The sequence below is a fragment of the Alligator mississippiensis genome, chromosome 1 (assembly GCF_030867095.1).
Source record: "Alligator mississippiensis isolate rAllMis1 chromosome 1, rAllMis1, whole genome shotgun sequence".
NCBI classification, from domain to species: domain Eukaryota; kingdom Metazoa; phylum Chordata; order Crocodylia; family Alligatoridae; genus Alligator; species Alligator mississippiensis.
Window position 1 is genome coordinate 343,384,347 of NC_081824.1, and position 22,168 is coordinate 343,406,514.

A 22,168-nucleotide genomic window follows, 5' to 3' on the forward strand; every position below is an offset into this window, starting at 1 on the left:
CCTCCTTTCTTGATCCCTGTGGACAATATAACTAACTATCTTGCCTGTCACTCATCCTTGTAATCTGGGTTTTTTTCAATTTAGACTTCTCCCTAGACCCTCACATCAAGCCTATGTTTAAATCTTGAAGATTATTTGTGCATAAATATCCAAGATGCAGCCTTTCCCTGTACCCAGCTAAAACTCTTGTCTAGATTCACATCATGTCTCCATCCCTGTGCACCTCTTTTACTGTTCTTGAGAAGTCTCACACTCATCCTGAGTGCTGTTGCAAAGATCAAGCTCCAAGCCTGTTGCTTGAACCAGGTAGTGACCTTAGCTTTGCATCATTCCACTTCACCCACTTCATTTATCACATCAAACATAAGATGCTTGTCCACCCTTCCCCTCCCCACTCTCTTTCACAGCCTACCTATCAGCTCTTAGGTAATATTTCAAAGTTGATTCTCACTTGTAGTTGGTCCATAATATCAGCTTCCATCACTTACTTATTGCTTTCTTCCATGTTGTCCTACACATAAATATCCACAAAGGTGCATCACTTCTATCTTCAGCTCCCTGCTTAAAACATCCTTGCTGTGATTCTGACTCCACTTTAAGCCTGGGACTCTCACTCCCATTTCTTTTTTCTTTATTATTTACTCCCTAGGATCTGCTGCATTCTGCCCACCAGGATGATAATAGTGGGGAAAAATAGTAATTAATGCAAAGGTGGAGGGGATCTGAATTCAGAACCCAGGCTCTCCTTGCACCAGCAAGAAGCAAGCTCCCATGGCTGGGAGCCCCCTCAGCTGATGGGGTTCCCAGTTGTGGGGCTGCCACACCCCCCCTCCCCCCTTCAGCTGGGAGACTGCAGCAGCTGCGGTCTCTCCCATGGCTGAGAGACCTGTCAGCTGGAAGCTTCTAGGCTCAGGGGTGCACATAGGTCCTTTCAGGTGGGAGCTCCAATCAGTTGACAGGGTTCCCAGCCATGGGGGCCCCTGGACACGTGTTCAATTAATGGCGATTAGGAAGCAGCTACAAAGTTACACACTAGCTAACTGCCTGTCAAGAATGATGGATTTCAGGGAGTGTTTACATGGCCCCCCTGGCCCTCTGCTCACTCTTTGGGACTAGCCATATGAAGACTCTCTCCACTGCCTCCTCCAGCCTACAGCACAGGGGCTCCCTCCCCTTCCTGCCCCCCTGTCTTCCTCCCTGCTGCCTCCCCTTCCCTGCTGGCTGTTGTTAGGGCCCTCTTCCTGCTCCCTTCCCTCCTTCCCTGTCGTCCAGCCCCGACAACAGCCACCACCGTAACTCCCCCTTCGCCTCCCCCTGGCTCGCTCCCCTCCCTACCTCCCTGCCTGCTGCCTTCCCCTCCCTGCTAGATGTTCTCAGGGTCATTGGGGATGGGCAGTGGAGGGGCGCCATGACTGTGACCCCCCCCCGCTTTGCCCTCAGGCAGGGAGGCGTGGGGAAGCCCCACTGCTCCGGTGACCGAGGCGTGTTCGCCGCCACCACAAACTTCCCTAGCAGTGGCTCAAACTTCAGCCCGTGCAGCCTGGGCCGCACAGCCAATCACCACCCACCCACTTGGTGCCACATGCGCAGTTGGCCAAAAGCATTATGGACAGACAGACAGACAGACAGACAGACAGACTAAGCCCTTTGTTATATTAGAATATTTTGTGGAATAACTTTGTAGCTTACTCTTCTTCTTATCATGCCATTAATTGCTTGAATGTGTGGCAGGTTGTTATGCGCCCATGGCGCTAAAGGATCATTAAAGCATAATTAACCTGTGTAAATGTGGAATACGTCATACACAGACAGTTTAACTTCACCAAAATCTAACTTTATTAACACATTAAATGTATGAATATTTTCTACATAGAGAGAAAAACACTTAGTTCAATGGTCTCACCGAACCCCAGATGTTAACTTTACTTCACAGAAAAGGTGGCCAATCGGTTCCTGAAAGTAGAGGGTGGTCATTTGTGGGTAATGGCTGTTTTTCATTCTAGATGTTGTTGGATGATGACACACATCCAACTTCCTTGTTCCCCCTTCTATGCTTTTTCTTTAACTTCACTTCTCTGATTACTCATGTCCGGGTACCGTTGATTGGTTTCCCTTTGATCATTATACTGTTCATGTTTTTATCCTGTCAGCATATTCCTTTGTTCTAACAAACTCATCACATGCACACATCTTTATTTGCTCTTTTACCAGTGTCGTAATTTGGGTATGCCCCAGACTCCTAATTTGGTCTGTCCATCAAAACTGGAAATTCCAAGGGCTCTGCAATTGGGCATTATCCAATTGGTCCCCTCATATCACCTTTCATTAACACATCCAATCACGTCATCCCTCTGTTTAAGTTGGTTAGTGCCAAGTTCAGTTAATTTGAGCTAGTAACAAGGCCTACATTATACACGCCTATGCTGATAACATTAGAAGAACATAAATTGCTTCTCATATTGATAAGAAAGGAACAAAGTGATAGTGAGCTCAAGGCAAGCTCCAAATGCAGAAGAAACGTTCAAATAATAATAAGACTATACAAAACCTTAAGCAATGGTTAAATAATGCTGCATATAAAAGAAAAGTTCAAATAATACTATAATTCATCACTTAAGCAGGTGCAACTAAAGCTAGAAGTGACAAGCTACCCTAACAATGTGACCACTTCAGGCACATTGTTACATGTAGATGGGGCCTCAGTTTTTTAGGGTGTGACTTTATGATCTTAATAATGTTCTTTTAACATTGCTTTTGTATGAAATATCTATCTCTATACATGCATAAAGACAATCAAAGTTTTCCTTTTAAAATCTGTCTATAATGTCTAACTGATAACAAAATATCACATCCTTTATAAAACCTGAGTAACTAAAAGCAAAGAACTGAACAGCTAAGGACATCCCAAATCAATAGTGGGCATTTCTTCACATGCATGCCACAAGTAAAGGCCCACCCCGTCCCTGAGTGTCACTCTGATCCTAACCCCCCAGAACATTACCTGATAGAGTTTGTGCATTGGAGCAACATGATTTTGGTGGTGGCTGCAGGGCCAGAGAGGGGTTAACTTGGCTCTTGGTGGTGACACCTGATACCTACTCTTGTCCTGTCCCTGCTGTCCACTCTACAGGGCTAGAGGCTCAGTCCCCCCCCCCCCCCTTCCAATGCCTCCCTTTACTGTGGGCCTAGGGGCTTGTGTGACCCACACAGCAATGGCCATCAGCCTTAAATGCTGCCCCTGCAGGCATTTAACACTTGTGATTAACTTTACTGTCCCACTGAAATCCTCAGTGGGTTGATTATTGTGTTTCTCTCTATCAACCTATTCAACCCACCTTCCCCTCTCTCAGTAGTATCCTCTCTCCCTATCCTTTGTATTTAAATTCCCTTCTATTTGAAACTGTCTCTTCCAATGAGTTCATTCATAGCTTTTGATGAAGTAGGCTGTTGTCTATGAAAGCTTATGCCTCTCTGAACCAGTTAGTCTCCAGGGCACTTACACACATGTGGGGAGCCTGATCATTCGATTAAGTGAGTCTGCTGGAGTACATAAATTGATGCACTTTGGTAGCTTCGTGCATCACATGTGTTAGCAGCACAGTGTGCCACCTCTCTGAGAAAATGGTGGCATTTGATGTGTTTTAGTTAAAAGTGTACTGCTGCCATTTTCTCAGTGTGGAGGTGCACTGTGACACTGATACACATGTTCCCGATGTGGTGCCAGGTACTTTTAATTATTATGGCTTGTTAATTAAAAGTGCTCAGTGCCTTGTCCGGAACATGTGTAAAAATGCCCTAAGCAGTGTTTCTAAAACTTTTTAGACTCAAGGCACTCCTGATTAGATTCAGCCCATCCCTTGGAAAATGTTAGCTCTTAGCCTTCATTCATTTCTTGACCACAATAAAATAATAGAGCTATTGTTCTGTTGCAAAGATTTCAGAAATACTTCAACAGGTTAGAATAGTTTTGATACTATGGATTTGTATTTGGGTTTATCTTGTGAATCATGTGTGGATATTCACATCCTAACAGTACTAATATTGCATGGCATCCTGCAGCATCCTTAAAGGGATCTCAAAGCACCCTGGGGTGCTGTGGCACCCTGGTTAGGAATCATTGCCCTGTCTTTTTCATTGAAATCAAAGGGGCCACTTGTAATAGCAAAGTTAAGCATATGCATCTTTGCAGGATCAGGGCCATAGCAAGCAAATAGCAACAATTCTCTTAAAGCGGCTGTTATCTTAAAATGACATATAGTTTAGTAGGAAAGCGTACAGCATTATTTAATTGTGATTAAATTATGCAAACATATTTCATATGTGCTCACCTGTATATGTTATTAATGTGTATTTGTGTTTGTGCATGTGTGTTGTATTAATGTTTTGAGGTTGTTAGGGAGAGAATAGGAATGGGTAGGATAGGAATGGAGTGGAGTGATGAAATATACGTTTATATTTATCTGATAAGAATGACGTGTTTATCCTGTGGTCAATATACAATTTCTGACATTCTTAACTATTCATTTCTTTTGTTTTTAAATGCCTGGGGTGAGTAAAGCTGTGATAGCTATCTACATTATTGACACTTAACAGCCTTATCTGGTTTTTCTTTTGCAACTAAATTGTTGAGGGCATTGGGCTTTTTCAGGTTTTGTTTTTAAATAACTGTTTTTCCTTTCTGTTAGTCACTGAAGGCACAGACCTATGTAGGGTGCTATGCAAGAGATATAAAGATGTCAGAATCTGGAGTGATTAAGAGAGACTGTATCACCGTGTAAAATTTATTTGGCTCTGGATTGGAACGCTACCCAAGTTTAGAGGCATTAGGAATCAGGGTTTTGATTTGGGCGCGTAATACAGATAGAGCTGAACTTGACAGTTTAAGTCTAAATTAGAACTCTTAATATGGGCTAGACTGGGATCCAGACTTCAGGCTACTGCTCACTGCTAATCATAAATACAGCATGCACTGCTGATTTTCAGTAGTTAAATTTTTAAGAATTAGCAGATGTTTCTTCTATTTAAAAATATCTGAATTTTCATTCATTATAGAAATGATTAATTAATATATTTTCTAACTTTGAGGGGAGAGGTAGGGGCTTATAAAACTGAATAATATTTTGTGTGTGTGTGTGTGTCTGTGTGCGTTTGTATTAATAATTTGTGATAATGTTCCCAATTCATTTCAGCAGTGAAGTCTATTTTCATAAATCCAGAAAGAAATAGCTGTTATATTATGAACATTAAAATAATCTTTTAGGAAATATAATGCACCCTGTAAATATGCACACATTATAAAGAAGCAGTTGGATCTTCATAGTTCAAAATGTGTTTGCCATTTAATTATGCCTACAACTTTGTAAAGAAGAAAGGCCATTCAAGCCAAACTGTCATTTAGCTGGTGTGGTTAAGGCACCCCAGTTACTTCACCAATGGTACAGAAGAGAGTGATGTGGCTAGCATCACATCAAGCCACCTTGGATTCTTAGCCCAAATGACTAGGTTCCTATTTACAGCTGGGTCATCAGGGGCATGGAGGTTGACCTTGACATGAAAGAAGAGCAAAGCTTGAAATCATGCTTTCAAAGCCATTGTGACACACCTTTACCACTCCACTACCACACCGTAAGTTAGAGTTTCCTAAGCTTTTAATAGTTGGGGCACACTTTCCTGGATTAAAATTGGCAGCAAACTTCACTCTTACACCCAAAAAGGTACATACAAATGCATATACATGCAAATACTTTTCTGTGTACATATATATGTAAGACTTATGCAGTGGTACACAACCTTTTGGCCCCACGGGCAGGATGAGAGGTGCTGGGTCAGTCCACAGGGCCAGAGCTGGTTCTTTGACCCAATCCCATCATGCACAGGGCTGGAGCTGGGCCCAAGCCTACTGTGTGGAGTTGGGGAATATTGTGGTGGGAGAGTCGTAGCAATGTTAATTGCCACCACTTCCGTCACCGCCAATTTTCTGGACCTAGGGGAAGCTGTGCAGGCCAAATCTGATACTGATAAAGTAACATTTTCCATGGCACACAGTTGCTGCTCTTGCAGCACACTAGCATGCCATGACACAACCTTTGTGAAACACTTCTCTAAGCTTTGCAAATATATTACACATTTGCATGTTGTGTGAGAATCGAAAGGTGAAACTTTTAATGTTACATATAATTAATTTTTTGTTTTTAATATGCAGAACAATAACAATGTCCTTCGTGTTAAAGATCTATAGGTCTTTAACTTCTGCAGAAATGGGTAAAAGTGTCAAATCCTCAGTACATCTTGCAAACTGTGGAGAAGCTAATGGACAACTTAATTATCCAGCAACCTTTACTTATTATGCCAGCCTCAGATAATGTATGTCATAGCCTGTGACATTCTAAAAAGAGTATTTAAATGTTTTTCATTACTATTGATTCTTGGAGTGTAATGATTTGAAACCCTTGTGTCACAAACCCCACTATGGTGGGGTGCTTGGTGTGTCTTGCATGGTTTTGTGGATTTGTTTGACTAATATGGAATGTGTAGTATATATGTGTAGGTAATGTTCAGTTATATTTAGCTTTATTGTCCTTATGTTTATATGCCTAGCCAAAACTGTTTTAGTGGGGTAATGATTAACTGAAGTGTTTCTTGCCTATCTTGGAAGAGGTAATTGTGGAGAATTAACATATGTCCTCTCCCTTGCAAACATGCTCTGAGGCACAGGAACCAGGCCCTTCAAGACAATGATGACTTTGGGTTTTAGAAGAAGAGGGCTATAAGAATAAGATCTAGCTATTCAGATAATTAAGGAAAGCAGGACAATATATTGGATTATAGTATTCTCCTGGTTTTAATTAGATCAGGACAAACTCTTAGTCTGGTAATCATGCACCTTTGTGGGGGGGGGGAAGTTTATACACACACACACACACACACACACACACACACACACACACACATATATATAGTGGGGGCCCCTCTACTCAAGAATCCATCTCTGTCTTGAGTGCAGAGAATATCTTCAGTTTTTCAGTGGCATAGGGAAACACTGGCATCCCTTAGGGAGAGTGCTGAATTGAGATATAGGTTAGGAACAGGTCACTGCTCTGATTTTTTTTCTTTGGCTTGTTTACTCTTTTAACTCTGTCTGTATCTCAGCACATGGTTACTGATTTCTTATGTTTGTTCTTGGGGTTTTTTTTATAATAAATCTTTTTGTTATCTTTTTATCATCAGTGACAACTGTGATACCAGATCATTTGACCACACAGAAGTGGGGAGTCTCTTTTCGGAGTGCATGGCCAGACGAGGCTGTGATTTTTTTTAGCTGGCAAAAACCCCTCTGCTAAAAGCTGGGAAGACCTGGGTGAGACAGGTAAGGCAAAGGTGCCACAGACCAAGGAGCTGGCCCCTGGCAGATGTGAGCTGGTTCTCTGGTCAAGCACCAGACAACAGAAGGGTTTGGAGCTGAAGGGCACCACTGAAGGTATGACAGAGTCCAGGGAGGATGTCTCAGAGGTGCACCTAGGCTGCATCTGGGGTTACATATTACACTGTGCAATCCCTAAAATCCATTTACCTGAACTGTCTCTGGAACTTGCCTCCCCAGTGAGGTCTGTGGTAATCTCAGGCAATTTGTTTTTCTAGGCTGAATAAACTTTGGTTTTTATTTAAGCTGTATTTGAGTTGCTGATCTGATGTTGTTGTGAGGCATCATGAGGACAAATATATAATCTTCTCTTCTTTGATGAGAAGTGTGAAACAGTCCAGAATCCAAACCCATCTTGACATCTTGATCTAAGTTACATGCCTCTCCTGTCCCAGAAGATGCTGATAACATTTTAGCTATGATCACACTACATCACAGAAAAAACTGAAAGGCTACTTCTGCAGGGTTGCTGTATTAGGCAGAAGGTGTTAGGTAGCCTGTTGACATGGGGGAGGAACTGAGTGATAGGTGGCATTTGAATCTATCTGTGGTACTCAAGTGGTTTTTAGCCACAAATGGTAAATTGAAATACCACTGGAAACTTAATTTACATCCTCCTGGTTTGCAGACCAATGGGCATTTAAACATGTACTCCGGAAGTGGGGGGGGGGGGGGAGCACTTTAATTAGAGTGGCTCCAAGAGCTGCTCTAATGAAAGCGTCCAGAGCATCTTGTATATCAGCATCCCTGCGCTTAAAAATGGTAGCAGGGTTGCTTTAACTAAAGCTCATTTGATGAGTTTTAGTTAAAGTGCCCCTGCTGCCATTTTTAAGCATGGGGATGCTGATACCCAAGATGCTGGAGCCTGCAGGAGTGCAGTAATTACCACACTCCAGCAGACTCAGTTAATCGAGCCTGATCAAATGTGTTGTAATTACAATGTGTTGGAGCAGCCTCACTGCTTGTGCATAGGTGCCCAATGATTTTAGTGGTATTACTCCAGATTTATAAGCAACTTGGCCCTGTTTTTTTTGGGGCGAGGGGGAGGTTTGTGAGTTAAATTAATGTATATGATTAACTTTCTGACATCTATTTACAACTTTGATTGTACAGTAGTCTTTTTTGTTTTTGAATATCTCAATATGGATATCAATAGGGATTAAGGTTTTCAACAAAACAGATGAATCATAATACAGCCCTCATGTCTCTAAAAGGCAATAAAAGACTCTAAATCATCAAAGCCAATTCAGACATCAGGGTGAAATTTCATCGGGATGAGCTGAGATCATGGGCCATTATATGAAACCAGCTCTTCTTGATGAGAATTTACTCAACTACACTGATTGGGAAACACAGTCAAGTACAGCTGGAACCAGTTCAACACATTCTCAGTCACATCTAGCTAATCACCTAGGCAGTGCAATAGAATCCAGCCATTTACAAAATAAAAAACCCATGGGTAGATCTAATAACCCAAACAAGGACAGGCTTCCTTTTTCCAATGTGGTATGCAGATCATTCATGATTGTGACAAGGGCAGTCTCAGTACCAGATCTGTAGCTTAATCTTGGATGAAATCTATCAAACAATCCACTACTGTACAGGAGTTCTTTCACTTGTTTTACCACCACTTTCTCTAGGAACTTGTCAAAAGCCAGTGGGAAATACAGCATTTCTGTTACTTGTTATGTAGCCCAGGATCACAGCATGAGGTGGTATGGCTGCAGGCATTATAATTATTCTCTTTTTAGTAGCAGCCTTTAAGAATTTCCAGGCTGCTGGGTTCCTAAGGATGGCGGTGTTATTATCCAAGTGAAATGCTTGCGTCTGGGGTTTGTGTCTATGTATACGTGTTTGTCTGTTGCCATACTATATATTTTTATGTTGTAATGTTATGCCGTTACCATCTCCATCGCTTGCCACCTTTTAAATTTAATTTACTGTAATTTAGCTGATAATTGCTACAATGGAATCTTATTCCATCAAAAATGAATCATGCACAGCAAATCAATAAAAACATTATTTCAAAAATAATCTATCAACATCTAAAGAAATAGCACCTTCTTGGAAGCCATGACTTCCCTCATTAAAGTTCAGGGTAGCCTAGATTCCAAATACAATTTTAATTATAGCTGCATTCATACACACATTTTTATCTAATTTTATATTTCATGTAATAAAACTATAGTGTTTTCTGTTTCATTTACATAACCTTTCATTTTTACATTATTTCTCACTGTGGTATGGTGTTTTATGGGGCTACATAAAAAAACCCAACCTAATAACAGTCCAATTAAACATCATAAATGCAGCCAAATGCATATTTTAACACCCTTCAGAGATGGCATTACCTAAGTATTATAAAAAACAAACTAGTATACCCATAATGCACAACAATTGCATGCAATAAAAGCTGCTTAAATCCCAATGCTAAATAAAGGGCCAGAATCACCCAAAGGGCTGTGTACTTTAGCAACCCAGGCACCTCAGAGCTAGGGACAGACATTACACACAGACCAGTTTAAATGATCAGAAACTGGTTTAAACCTGTAACAGAACAGATGTTCAGTGCACGTAAATCAGTTTGAAAATGGCTGAAACCAGTGTGAGATAAACCTGATTGAGTGTGGTATCACACTGAATTGATTTGGCTCAAACCCCTTGCTGGTTTAAGTTAAATCAACATCCCGGCATGCTCTCTGGGCTGGGCAGGGTCCTCTGTTTTGCAGCAGAGCTGGCCCCTCCCCTCTGCTCCCTGGCTGGAGCTCAGCACAGACTTACAGGCACAGCAGGGTCTGCTGGTTTCCTTGTGCCCCCCTCTCCTCCTACCCTCACCACTCACTGCTTAAGCAGAGATCCCTTCCTCCTCTCTGCTACAGCAGGGACCGTAGCCAGCACGTGGTATGCTAGCTAATGCCGAGAGGTGTCTGTGTGTGTGCTCTTTCCAATTGGGATAGGCAGACAGAACAGTGACCGCTTCAGGCTTTTGGAGCTAATCGACAGGTCAGCCAGTAAGCTGTTTAAGAAGTTTGAAGTGATGTGGAGAGAGGCTATTGTTTTCCTAATCAGGTGATAAATACTGTTATCAGCCCCCTGGCTGGCTTGCTCACCTGTCAGTTTGCTGCAGACAGTATGACGAAGCAGGGAAAGAAATTAAAAAGCTTTGCATCATCAACAGATGCATGCGCTTCACACCCACCTTGCCTCAGAGTGCTAGCCTGGGCTGGGGGCTGGCAACACTCCTGCCACTTGAGCAGCCAGTGGAGAAAAAGCCTGGGATTGTGCAGGCAGACATTCCTAATGAGAGAGTCCTGTCGGTACCTGGCCACTCCCCCTCAGCTCAGCACTGTCGAAAGGAAGGGAGGGCTGCTCTAGCACCCCACTGGCTTCTAGCCTGAGCCAGTGTAGGCATGTGCTTGAATTTCCTCAGTCCAGAGAGAATGTCTGTCCAGTTTCAAACCAGTTCAGCCTAGCCAGGTTAGACTAACCTGCAAAGACTGAATCAATTTAGGCTCAGGCTTTTTGAATGTCTGTCCCTAGCACAAAGGGTTAGTGAGGATATTCACCCTTAAGGAAGAAAGCAACTTTAAATCAGTCTGATAAGGGCACAATTTAGCTTGACATCCTTATAAGATTGCACCAGTAGGGCCTGACTCCTGTGGATAGTTTGACCTAGTGTACATTCATTTTGAAAGAACTTCATGAGAAACAGGTTAGAGTAAGAAGACTAATGAAGAAGTTCAACAGCTTAGCATACACATGAGGGGGACCACAGTCTGTGAACAGCTGGTGAAAGAGCACCATACTTGCAACCCTTTCAAATGATGGAAGGGGAAATTACTGTTACCAGAATGATGCAAATTAGGGCTATGAAATCTTTCTATGTATTTGTAGCATTTGATCAGGGCCAGCACAGCGGAAGAGAACATGTACTTAGTCACTCAGATACCATTTTGATAGGTGAGGTAAAAATATCAGACAGGAGATATGAATAGTTCAGATGCCTAAAGGGATGTTATAGTTGCTATTTAGTATGCAAGTAATAAAGTAAGAATTTTGGTTTCTGCTGTGGCAAAAATAGGAGAGAAACAAAACCTGTGACATTAGTGATAGAAAATATTAGAGATACTGACCCTTAGAGAGGGTCAAAATCCAGAACAAATTTCTGAGCATGTCCAGAAGCTTAAAGATATTTGAGTAAAAACAATGGTGGATTCAAAACTGTACTGAACGAGGATACTTGAGCTCTTGTATTATGAGCAGATAGGGAAATCATTAAATTCTTTGCAACTGAGTTGCAAATTGATTCCTTTTGTTTGGTAGTAAACTGCAGATGGCTTAACACCTGCACAAGATGATTTCGGATCTGCTTGTTTTTGTTGCTGAAAGCTTGAATACAAAGGAAAGTAATGCATAAGGTCTCATCAGCAATGGAATTAGAAATAATAATTTTGACTGTACCAGTTCAAAAATTGGACCTTAATTGTCATTTATATACCTCTATATCACTCTGGCAGTATAAAAGAACCTGAGAATTATAGTAACCTCCATAGAACATGGAGGGAAAGCTCACTTTGTAGGAAGAAGTTTGGATGAGGCACAGAGAAGTCAGTCTGTGTGCACATAGCTAGAGTGCTAGCTAGAGTTCAACATTTCTGTGAATAGTTCTCTTAATATATAGCTAGTGTGACAGGCTGGCTGGGAGTGAACTAGCCCAGGGGTTTTGAAAGGGCAAAAGATGATTGGAGGACTTGGGATTCCCTTTCCTCACCAATCAGGCCCCAGAGACTCACCCCTCATGTCCCCTGATTGGCCACTTGGGTCGCCTGGAGGGGGATAAAAGGGGCAGCATGGCTGACTCAGGGAAGGGACCAGCGAGGGACCACGAGGAAGGAGCTTCAAAGAGCTGGGCCAGTGGGGCGGAAGCAGTTGCCTCAGAAGAGCCTGAAGGAGCGGGACCTGCAGGCAGCAGTTGGACCCTCAGCAGCATAGCGTGTAGTTGGCAGGAGAGGCTCCCCCCTGGGCTCCAGGATCCCCTACAAGAGGCTGTGGCAAGCAGGAGAGGCTCCCCAGCTCCAGCAAGGATCTGAGCAGCGACCTGAGAGGTTCCCAGCTCGGCTTCCAGCTCCTCCAATCAGAGACTGGGCAGCTTGATGTGAGGCCGGGGCTCTGGGAAGGTCAAGACCCCTTGCAGCTTAGCGTAGTACCAGTGTTGGTGGCTGTGTGGCAGCATTTCTGCCTATCATGTAGGAGATTTGAGTTTAAGTCCCAGCTTTGGTGACTTGGGCTGAGTGAGCTAACAAGATGAAATTCCTTTTGCAGTGGAAAGGGGCCATTGTGTTTTCCCCCTTTCTCCCCTTCCAGGTACCTAGGCCCTATATTTCTTTGTCCTTTGACATTGTGTATTTTGTGCCTTTTTATATTTCACCAACCAGTATTGTTTGCTCTGCTGTTTGTGTCTTATATTTTGTTAACCCTGTCTTTTGTCAATGATTGTAAGTGTCTAACCTTTGTTGAATCCTGCCCCCTTGGAGCATTGTAGTGTCCACTATACCCCCTGATTATGCCTGTTATGTTCCCAGTATTGTTCCTTCATTAAAAGGTATATGGTTAAGCCCCCAGTGGTGGTCTGGCTCTGCTCTATAGGGGGAGGAGAGTTCTTACACCTCCCACAGCGCTTGTGCACCTGCTTTGATCCCTTCAATTGGAGAGGGGGTACCTTTTGGAGTACTGCCCAGGTTACACTAGCTTAGTTCTGTAAGCACAGAGCCTTTTTATATTGTTACCTAATATGCAGCATGTTAACCATAGTGGCAACAATTAGTAAAGTGAGATCCAGAGAAAAGAAGGGAATTTAGGTAACAGGTGAAACAGCAGCATTTTTTGCGGGGAAAAAAAACCCAAACAGGCAGCACTGGGGAGATTCAGACCACTGAGAATGCTGGAAAAAACAACTTTGCACAAGTATGAATCCACCAGAAGTAAGAATAGAGTCTATAGGGAGAACTGACCATGGGGGAAGGAAGTTGAGAAATCAACGGTATAGGGTTTTATTTCATTGGGGAAAAAGATGAGAGCTGAATGAAGTCCTACTGCAAGTAATCATTTCCAAACAGATAGCAGACAGAATAGGATTATAGACAAAGATTTTTTTTTTAATCTAAAACCAAGAAGTAGCAGAATGAATTGATGTTTATATTACAAAACTGAAATCCCTGTGCAAGCTTGAAGATATTAAAGATTTTCTAACTAGAGACAGGATCATTTGGAGACACATGATTTCAGCTTACATAGGAATTGGCTGAGAGATGGATATAAAAGTAGAGAAAAGCCATCATACAACAAAGACAACTGAACAGTCCATGGAATGCCCCATATAATACCATATTTACCTGCATAGCATACATACCCTTTCCCCCAAAAATCAGCCTGCCAAAATTGGGGTGCGTGTCTTAAGTGAGGAAGTAAACTGATTTTTATTTGCTGGAATAAAGTATACATAAAGTATGCTCTACTGGCTACTAAAGTAGCTGACACTTATCTCCAGCCTAACAAGCAGAAGGGGCAGAGTTTTGTGCTAACCCTCTCATAGCTGCAGTAGCTACTGACTAGACACTGTAACTTATGCCTTAAGGAGCAACTGAGCTGGCTCGTAGCACGTGAGCTGCTGAATTTAGTCTGTTGTATCTTGATGAGGCTTGTTATTTACAGCAGGGGTGTCAAATTCACCCCAGAGCCTGAGACAAATCTGGACTATAAGGGATCCTCCAAGGCAAGATTAGTAGCTGTGGTGGGTCTGGGCATGGTGATGGTAATCAGGCAACAGTACAGGTCCAGGGGTAAGGGTGCAGGCAGTGCTGGATTATGACATGCTGAGGCCCTAAACTATGCCCGGTTTAAGAGGCCCCATATAATTAAAATAACCCATTAAATCCACAAAAAAGGATTTTGATGAAATTTTAAGATGAATTATTGTTATTTCTTCATAAATTTATGAACTCAATTTGAATAATAACTGTGGAGCCATATATATGTATATTTTTGTCATATTAGAATGAAAATGTCCAGGTTTTTTTTTCTTATTTAGTGGCCCCTCATATTGTGAGGCCCTAAACTGTAGCTTAAGTAGTTTAAGACTAAATCGGGCACTGGGTGCAGTCTGGACAGCAGTGGAGCAAGCAAGGGCTGTATCTGAACAGCTTTCACTCCTCTCCTTCCCTCTCCCCTCTGCCACTGATGGACATGTCCATTGGGGCCTGGGGACCCCAAATTCTGTGGCAGGTCATGCCCTACTTAGTCCCATCCCCCAACTTCTGGTAGCTCTCATTCCACTGGTCTACAAGAGAAGTCAGCAGTGGACCAGATCTGACCAGCAATGAGACTGGATTTGGCCTGCAAAAGTTTGATCCAGACTGCGTTTTATTAAAAGTGAGCTGATCCCCAGCCATCTGATCTAGCCCATGTTCTGCATTTTATTATCAAGTGCCAAACCCCTCCAGCCTCTCCAGCTGTCCCTGCTTTGCGCAAAGGGCTGACTTCCCCCTCAGTGTGCCCTCTGATCACCATTGCTATTGAATTAAGCACTCCACATTTTCACTTGTCATGCTTTTTAGAGCATGTTTTCCAGCTGAGGCTACATTAGGGTGGTGAGAGAACAGACCTCTGCAAGGAGCAGGGGCATCTGGAGCAGCTAGATGGGAACAGTGGCCTTTAGTGCTGGCTGGGTTACAAGCTGTGGCCTGTGTTAGTAAAAGGTTACTGACCCCTGGTCTACAGTGTCATACTCCCTAACATTCGGACCTAATGAGCCTAGTGTTTTCGGCTGCCTAGGACCAATAGGAGATGTGGAAGGTCTTCTTCTCCTCCTCCTCCTCTAGATTAATGGTTGGGTTCTCTTTCTGGAAATGGAGGTTTGAATCCCCTCAGGATGAAGAGGACCCTGGTCCACTTTCTGTGTGATTTCCACTTCCTAGATGACTGCTCTATTTCACAAAAGGCTATCACCATTGCTGTCACCTGTGCTCATGTCAAAGAAAGGTGTGAACCAAGTGCCCATTCATGAAAAGATAACTTTGCTGCCTCAGGCTAAAGCAGGGGTGTGAAACATACAACCTGCGGGCTGGATCCAGTCTGTGGAGGTGCTTCATCCAACCCTCCAGGCTACTGGAAACGGTGGTGGTGGTGGTAGGGGGACCATGACCTGCTGCAGAATCCAGATCCTAGGCCCCAGTGAACATGGCCATTGGTGGCAGAAGGGTGAATGAGGGTCAACACAGTCTCACTTGTCCTGCAGCTTCTGGTCCCACCACTACTTGCCTTCCACTGCCATCCTCATTGCAGCCACTGCCTTCTCCACTGGTCCCTCTCCTGCTACCTTCTTCCCCAAGTGGTATCTGACCTACAAAGGAGCTCTGTGACCTGGATCTGGTCTACAGCATGGTTGACTTTGACTAATTTTTCATGCTATGAATTCCAGTCTCACACAGATACTGAACTCAGGACAAATTCCTGAAGTATGGGGGAGAAATGGGATTTCTGATGTGCTTCTTTCTTCATCATCCCCTACTGGCTGGCTTACTGTGTTGAATGCTGTGAATCCTGATCTTAGGTGCCAAATTCTCCCTATTTATAGTATGGCAAAGGTAGGTATCTAACTTGGGTGTGTGAGTTTGACTCCTAGAGGTGGACACCTCTCCTACAGGCCTGGGAATGCTCAGTATTACTAAGTCTCATTGTGGCCCTACGTGGATGGAACCTCCAGTAAATCTAAGTAAAATGCACATAGTGCAAAATTTCACTTGATGTCACTTACATGCCTGGAGTATCAGCTGTCTTGAACTTGCAGTAAGCAATGGAAAGACAGGGAAACTGAGATTTTCCCTGCCATTTGATGCTGTCAGATAAATTTATCTTCACACTTCAATTTATGTTCATGCGGTATGAACAGTAGACACTCTGCTTAAAAAAAATTGCTTTTTATTGACTTGCTTGTGTTCCAATTCATCATTAGACACAGCTGTTTTCCACAGTCTCTAGAATACAAATTAGGCAAATGTTAAAAAATACTGATTGGTTGAAACAAATTTGAATGGTCATTTTGAATGAAATACATCAGTCTTAGTCTCTTCAAACTAGGCTTTTTGGATTGAAATAGAGACTTAAATCTAGTGCTGGGTTCCTGTAATTCAGGGATTCATAGATTAATGAATGAAATTCCCTACAGGCATCATTTTAGGCAAAATGCTGCCATTAGGATTACTACATATTATGGTACCATAAGAATTTGAAAGATCTGGGCTATCATCTTTAATTTGTTCCTTCTGACGTATGCGTCAAATGTGGTGACATTTCATATTTGCAGTTAGTCTAATGCAGTATATCTCAATAACCTCTCTACACACCCATTTGGGACTCAAGATCCACTAGTACAGGTCTCCTAGAGACTCCCAGATATAGGCTTTAGACTATGTTTGTAGCACTAGAAAGTCTGTTCCCTATACTTAGTACAACAGATACAACTTCTGATTTTAAGAGCAAAATTAAGATGCATTTGATTTCTGTCTTATCTAATTCAGTTTGTAGATGACTTTTTTGTTATGGTCTGCAAATTGCTTAGAGACATACTCATAGATGGCAGTACACAGGAACAGTTTTTATTACATCTCTCTCTGAAGAGGTGAAGCAGTTTTACTGCAGATGTCTGCCAGAAGAAGTCACATGCATTGCTAATGGAGAAAGCAAGTGATAAAAGCCTCTTAGCTGATACAGATAGTTAAAAAAGCAGTTTTCCTATGACAGGATTCTGAAAAAAAATACCACTCCCTATCTCTTATCAGCAGGTTGAGGAGGCATCAGACTGAGGTACAATAGTTCTATTGTAACTGTTTCTGATTATATTTTTCTTTGAATCCAAAATGATGAGCTTCTCTTACATTTTGAGTGTTATCAGGTACACTGATGCCTTTTTGCTTCCTGTACTCATTTTAAAAATTCAGCAAAACCCCCCCTGGAATAGTTGCAGGTAAATTATAGATGATAAACCCTCTTAGAGATATGAAGAGTTTGCTGGTGCTGCTAAACAGTTTTAAATGTGTACATTGGCGGCCGCTGAATAAAATACATCGCAATTGAAAAACTACAAAATGAGAGGGAGGGGGGAGAGAGAAAGAGTGAGAGTGTATACATACACACTGAAGGAGTCCTCAACAAAAGGTGCAGGAAAGAATGGTTACAAGGATTCAACTTAACATAGAATTACAGAAAATAGGGATAGAAAAGGACATCAAGAGGTCATTTAATTAATCCCCTTTACCTCAAGAATGAAGTGTACCTCAACAGATGTTTCTCTAACCTGTACGTAAAACCCCCAGTGATGGATATTCTACAATCTCCAGTGCTTCATCATCCTTACAGTTAAAAAGTTTTCCCTGAGGTCTAACCTAAATTACCCTTGCTGCATTTTAAGTCAATTGCTTCTTTTTGTCCCATCACCAACGGACACAGAGAACAATTTATTACCCTTTGCTTCAATTCCTTGGGTCCTCCTTTTTCAAGATGCCCATTATGTCTGCCCTTTTTCAGTCATCTAGAACCCTGCCCCCATCCTCCCTGAGTTACCAAAAATAAATCCTAGATGTATGCTAAGTACTTTAGGTCGAATTTCCTCAGGTCCAGAGTCTCTGAAAACAGCTGATTTATATAAGTAGTCTCTAACTTGTTCTTTCCCTATTCTTACCTCCTACTAGTGCCTGATTCTAATGGGCCAAATCAACCTTGTATATGCCTCTGCTTAGGTGCTGCAATTCTTGACATTCCTAGCCCCAGAAGGGTGTTACAAATCAACAGGACCAGGTGCCTAAGCAAGAGGAAATGCTTGGCACATGGCTGTATCTGCACTCTCATTCCTTCTTAGGGTACGTGCAGTAGTTCACTTCATGCACTCTATGATCATGTGGCTTGCTTTAAGCTGTGTGATCATAGACTGGGAGTGGCTTGTGCACACATTTGCTGGTGCTGGGAGCCATGCCGGGAACCCAATCTAAGTAACTTGGGTTAGGTAGAGGGGCAGGCAAGATCGAGGCAGGGCTAGGAGGTCCACAAGGGAGTTTGACAGGTTTGGGGCAAGGGGGTTGGTGGAACTGGGAGGACTGGCAAGTCTGGGGAGAGGGGTTTGGTGCATCTGTGGAGGTGGGGTTGCCCATCTGGGAATGCAGTGGTTGAGAGGTTAAAAATAGCTCAGTCAGGGTAATGGGGTGGGAGTAGACAGAGTGCAGACCTGGGGCTGGTGCGAGCAGCTGGGCTTTGTCAGCCCCAGGGCTGTGCTCTGAAGGAATGCAGATGTTCAGCAGACTGGGCTAACCTGTGCCCAGTCTAACTTAGTTCACTTCCTCAGGCAGCCATTTTTTGCCTGATTTAATGTCCCCAAATGTGTGCACAGACTGGCACTTAGATGGACCTAGTTAGAGCTACCTAAGTGTAATATCTGCGCATACTCTCAGAGGTTAGATGTTTGACCGATAGGCTTGGAATCCATACTGCAACGATGGGAGGCAGTCTAGAGGGAAAATGCTTCTGTCTTCTTTCAGGAACCAGATTACCCAGACTGGGGGCACCTACATAACTGAAGGCAGCACTGAGTTCAGTAAATGTGTGGCACCTGTTGCTCACTCATGAAAGAGGTCTTTGGTGCCCACTTCATGCCCACAAAACTAGTTGTTTAATTTTTCACTCTAGAAGTGGGAGACCTGTATTCTGGGCCTCCTCCTCCCGAAGGGATTCAATCCCGCTTCTTCCACTTTCCAGGAGAGCCCACCAGAAGAGCTTACCTTTTGTTTAAGCTGGTTCACTGGGCAGTCAAATGTAAAAGATTAATGGGTCCAGGAGGACAGCATGACACTGTAGCCTAGTGGTTACAGCATTTCCCTTGGCATGGGGAAATCTCAGTTTTAGTTGCTGCTGCCAAGATTGTTTAGGCAGCTCATATTAGGTAGTCATTGGTTAAAATACAGAAATACCCTTGGCAGCAAGAGACACAACCTGCAACCTCCCCCCCAGACCTTCCTTGCTTTCTTCAGACTGGAACAGTTCTTTCCGAATTCTCTGAATGGGGATGGAGGAGGCAGGGGCAGGATGGAGAAGGGATGAGTGCAGGGCTGGCCTTACAGGTGGGTGACATGCACCATCACCCAGGGTGCTGTGGTCAGGGGGTGCCACACACACACACACACACACACACACACACACACACACACACACACACAAAGCAGCCTGTGCTCACAATAGTGCTCTTGCCCTGCCCCGCCCCGGACAATTCCCACCCCAGGCAGGAGGAAAGGTGCCCAGCCCATCCTACTCCTTGCCTCCAGCCGCTGCCCAGGAGGAGTCAGGCCAGGCACATGTGGGTGGGTTGGCGCCTGCTCTAGTCTGCCCACTTTGCTCCTGCACAGGAGCAGTGGTGCTGCTTGCCTGCGAAAATGCAAGTCTCTCAATGCAGCCCAGCAGTTTCTCCCCAGAGCTTTATTTCTGAAATTTTCACTAATACTGCTTCATGCTTCAATTCAAAGAAAGGGTGCCAAAATACAAGTTCACCCAGGGTGCCATTTTCCCTAAGACTAGACCTGGATGAGTGATTTGGATCAATAAAATCAAGCATTTTTTATTTTTTGCCTAATAATATCAAGCCCAGCATATCTCCTTATTTTTCATCTCTGTGAATATACACAGCAGGGAATAGTGGTAAAAAAAAGAAAACACAATATCTGGGCATAAATATATTTCAGTTTTAATAAATCCTGCATACTTAGACTTGATGGTACATATTCTGAGTCTAGTGGGTGCCCAAATAAGTTAAGGATCAAATTATTAACAGGCAGTAACAACAGAGTTATACGGTCAGTCTAATTCAATATGTAACGTGCTAAAAATATGTCTTTGTATGAAGACATTGACCACATCTGAGCTCTTGCTGGGCATGATTTATTTTTATCTCTCAAAACACGAGCACTTATATTGCCTTTTTAGAAAGCATCTTTACTTACATATCATCGAAGACAAGCTTTGTTCTTCTGCAGTCCCTCGGTGCATTGGATAAAGGTGACCATGGCTCTGTTTGGAACTGTGGCTTATTGCAGAGAACATTTTCTGAATTGATATGAATTGCTTTCTAGGCAACAAAGAATACAGAAGGCATTGAGAAACTGGCCACTGAAAAGCAGCTAATAAATGATGGAAGCTTCTTTGCATTGTGCTGTAAATTGCAGTTAGTTTGCTCTCTATTTCATCAGGGAATATGTACCACTATTTTGCCACTGATAGCCACAAATTAACAGATCTTGCTCAAAGCTCTCTATAAAAGTCCCTGGAGTTTCAAGGTGATATGCAGGAAAAACAGAACTGCATCATTAGTTCCTAACTGGAGCTCTATAACACAATTGGGGTACATGCAGACATTTGGGGAAGTTAGGGGAAAGTTAGATCAAGTTAAAAATGGGCATTCAATCTAAGGTAAGTCTGAATAGGGTGGCTAGTGGGAGGCTTGGGGGAACTGGGGAGGCAAATGGGGTCCATCGGGGGGGGGGGGTTGGTGGGATTGGGGGGGCTTGCAGGATCCATGCAGGGGTTGGAGGGTTGGTGGGGTCTGCAGGAGTGTTGGAGGGATTGGGGAGGCATATGGGGTCTGAGGGAGGGGTTGGGGGGATCATAGGTGTTAGTAGAGTTGGGGGGGGTTGCTGGGGTCTGGGAGTGTTTATTGGGATCAGTGGTGGGAGCTGGCGAGTCTGAGGGAGGGCTTGGGGAGATTTGGGAGTGTGGGGGGGGGCGTGTTTGGCAGGATTGGCGAGGCTCTCCAATCCCACCAAAGCCCTCTGGACTCTGCCAGTTCCTCAGTGCTGCAGAACTACCCCTGATCCTGCAAACCACTCCCAGGGCTAGTTTTACTAGCATTCACCTGTCCTATGAACCTGATGGAAGTAAGTTGGGGTGGGGGAAGGGTGCACAGATTGTGGGGATTGGCATCTCTGTGGGGGATGGTTTGCAGAATTGGAATGGGGGCCTGGTGGTTCTGCTGGTGGGGAGTTGGTGGGGTAGGGGAAGGCTATCTTCTCCTTACCAGGACCAGGGGCTATTTTTAACTCCCCCATCTCTAGATGAAAAACACCCTCCCCAGCAAACCAACTCCCCTGATCTTACCCACCCCTCCCCCCAACCTGACTCACTTCCTTGGCTCCTGGCACCAGCAAATGCTGGTAAAACAGGCACTGGGGTGGCTTGTGGGATGGCGGTTTTGCTGGGCTCTGGGTTTGGGGTGGCTGGTTGTAGGGAGGTTTGGGGGCTAAAAATAGCCCATCTGGGGTCTGGGGGAGGGCTGGGAGTTTAAAAATAGCCTGGTAACAGGGGGCAGGTATGGAAAGTGCAGCTCCAGGGCTAGGGCCAGCGACTGGGCTTTCCCAGTCCTGGTGCTGCATTGGGAACTGTACAGAAGTTCAATTAGCTCCATAGGCCATAGAACAGGGTGGGCCACCCGGGCCACAGCCTGACCAACTTTTAGCATGTTAATTTATATAATCCACAAATACACAATTGTCATTCTGGTTAAAACTGTATAGCTATTTTTTTAACTGCATAGCTAGCTAAATTAATGTGCTAAAAGTTGGTCAGGCCATAGCCCAGGTGGCCCACCCTATTCCAGGGCCTATGGTTAGATCAGTCTCACCAGACCCGATTTAAGTTAGATTGGGTCAGCCATTTTTA

The 22,168-nt window shown here is 43.6% G+C and overlaps 1 protein-coding gene across 4 annotated transcripts in view; it reads right to left on the bottom strand.

Moving 5' to 3' along the window:
• The window catches only part of LOC102563459 (ALF transcription elongation factor 3), a 252,046-nt gene that overhangs the window by 35,735 nt on the left and 194,143 nt on the right, over positions 1 to 22,168 (bottom strand). For all 4 annotated transcript variants that reach the window (XM_059720988.1, XM_059720987.1, XM_059720990.1 and 1 more), the window contains one exon: positions 20,458 to 20,582. In XM_059720988.1, coding sequence (XP_059576971.1) covers positions 20,458 to 20,582 — 125 coding nt within the window. The remainder of the gene's footprint in view (positions 1 to 20,457; positions 20,583 to 22,168) is intronic.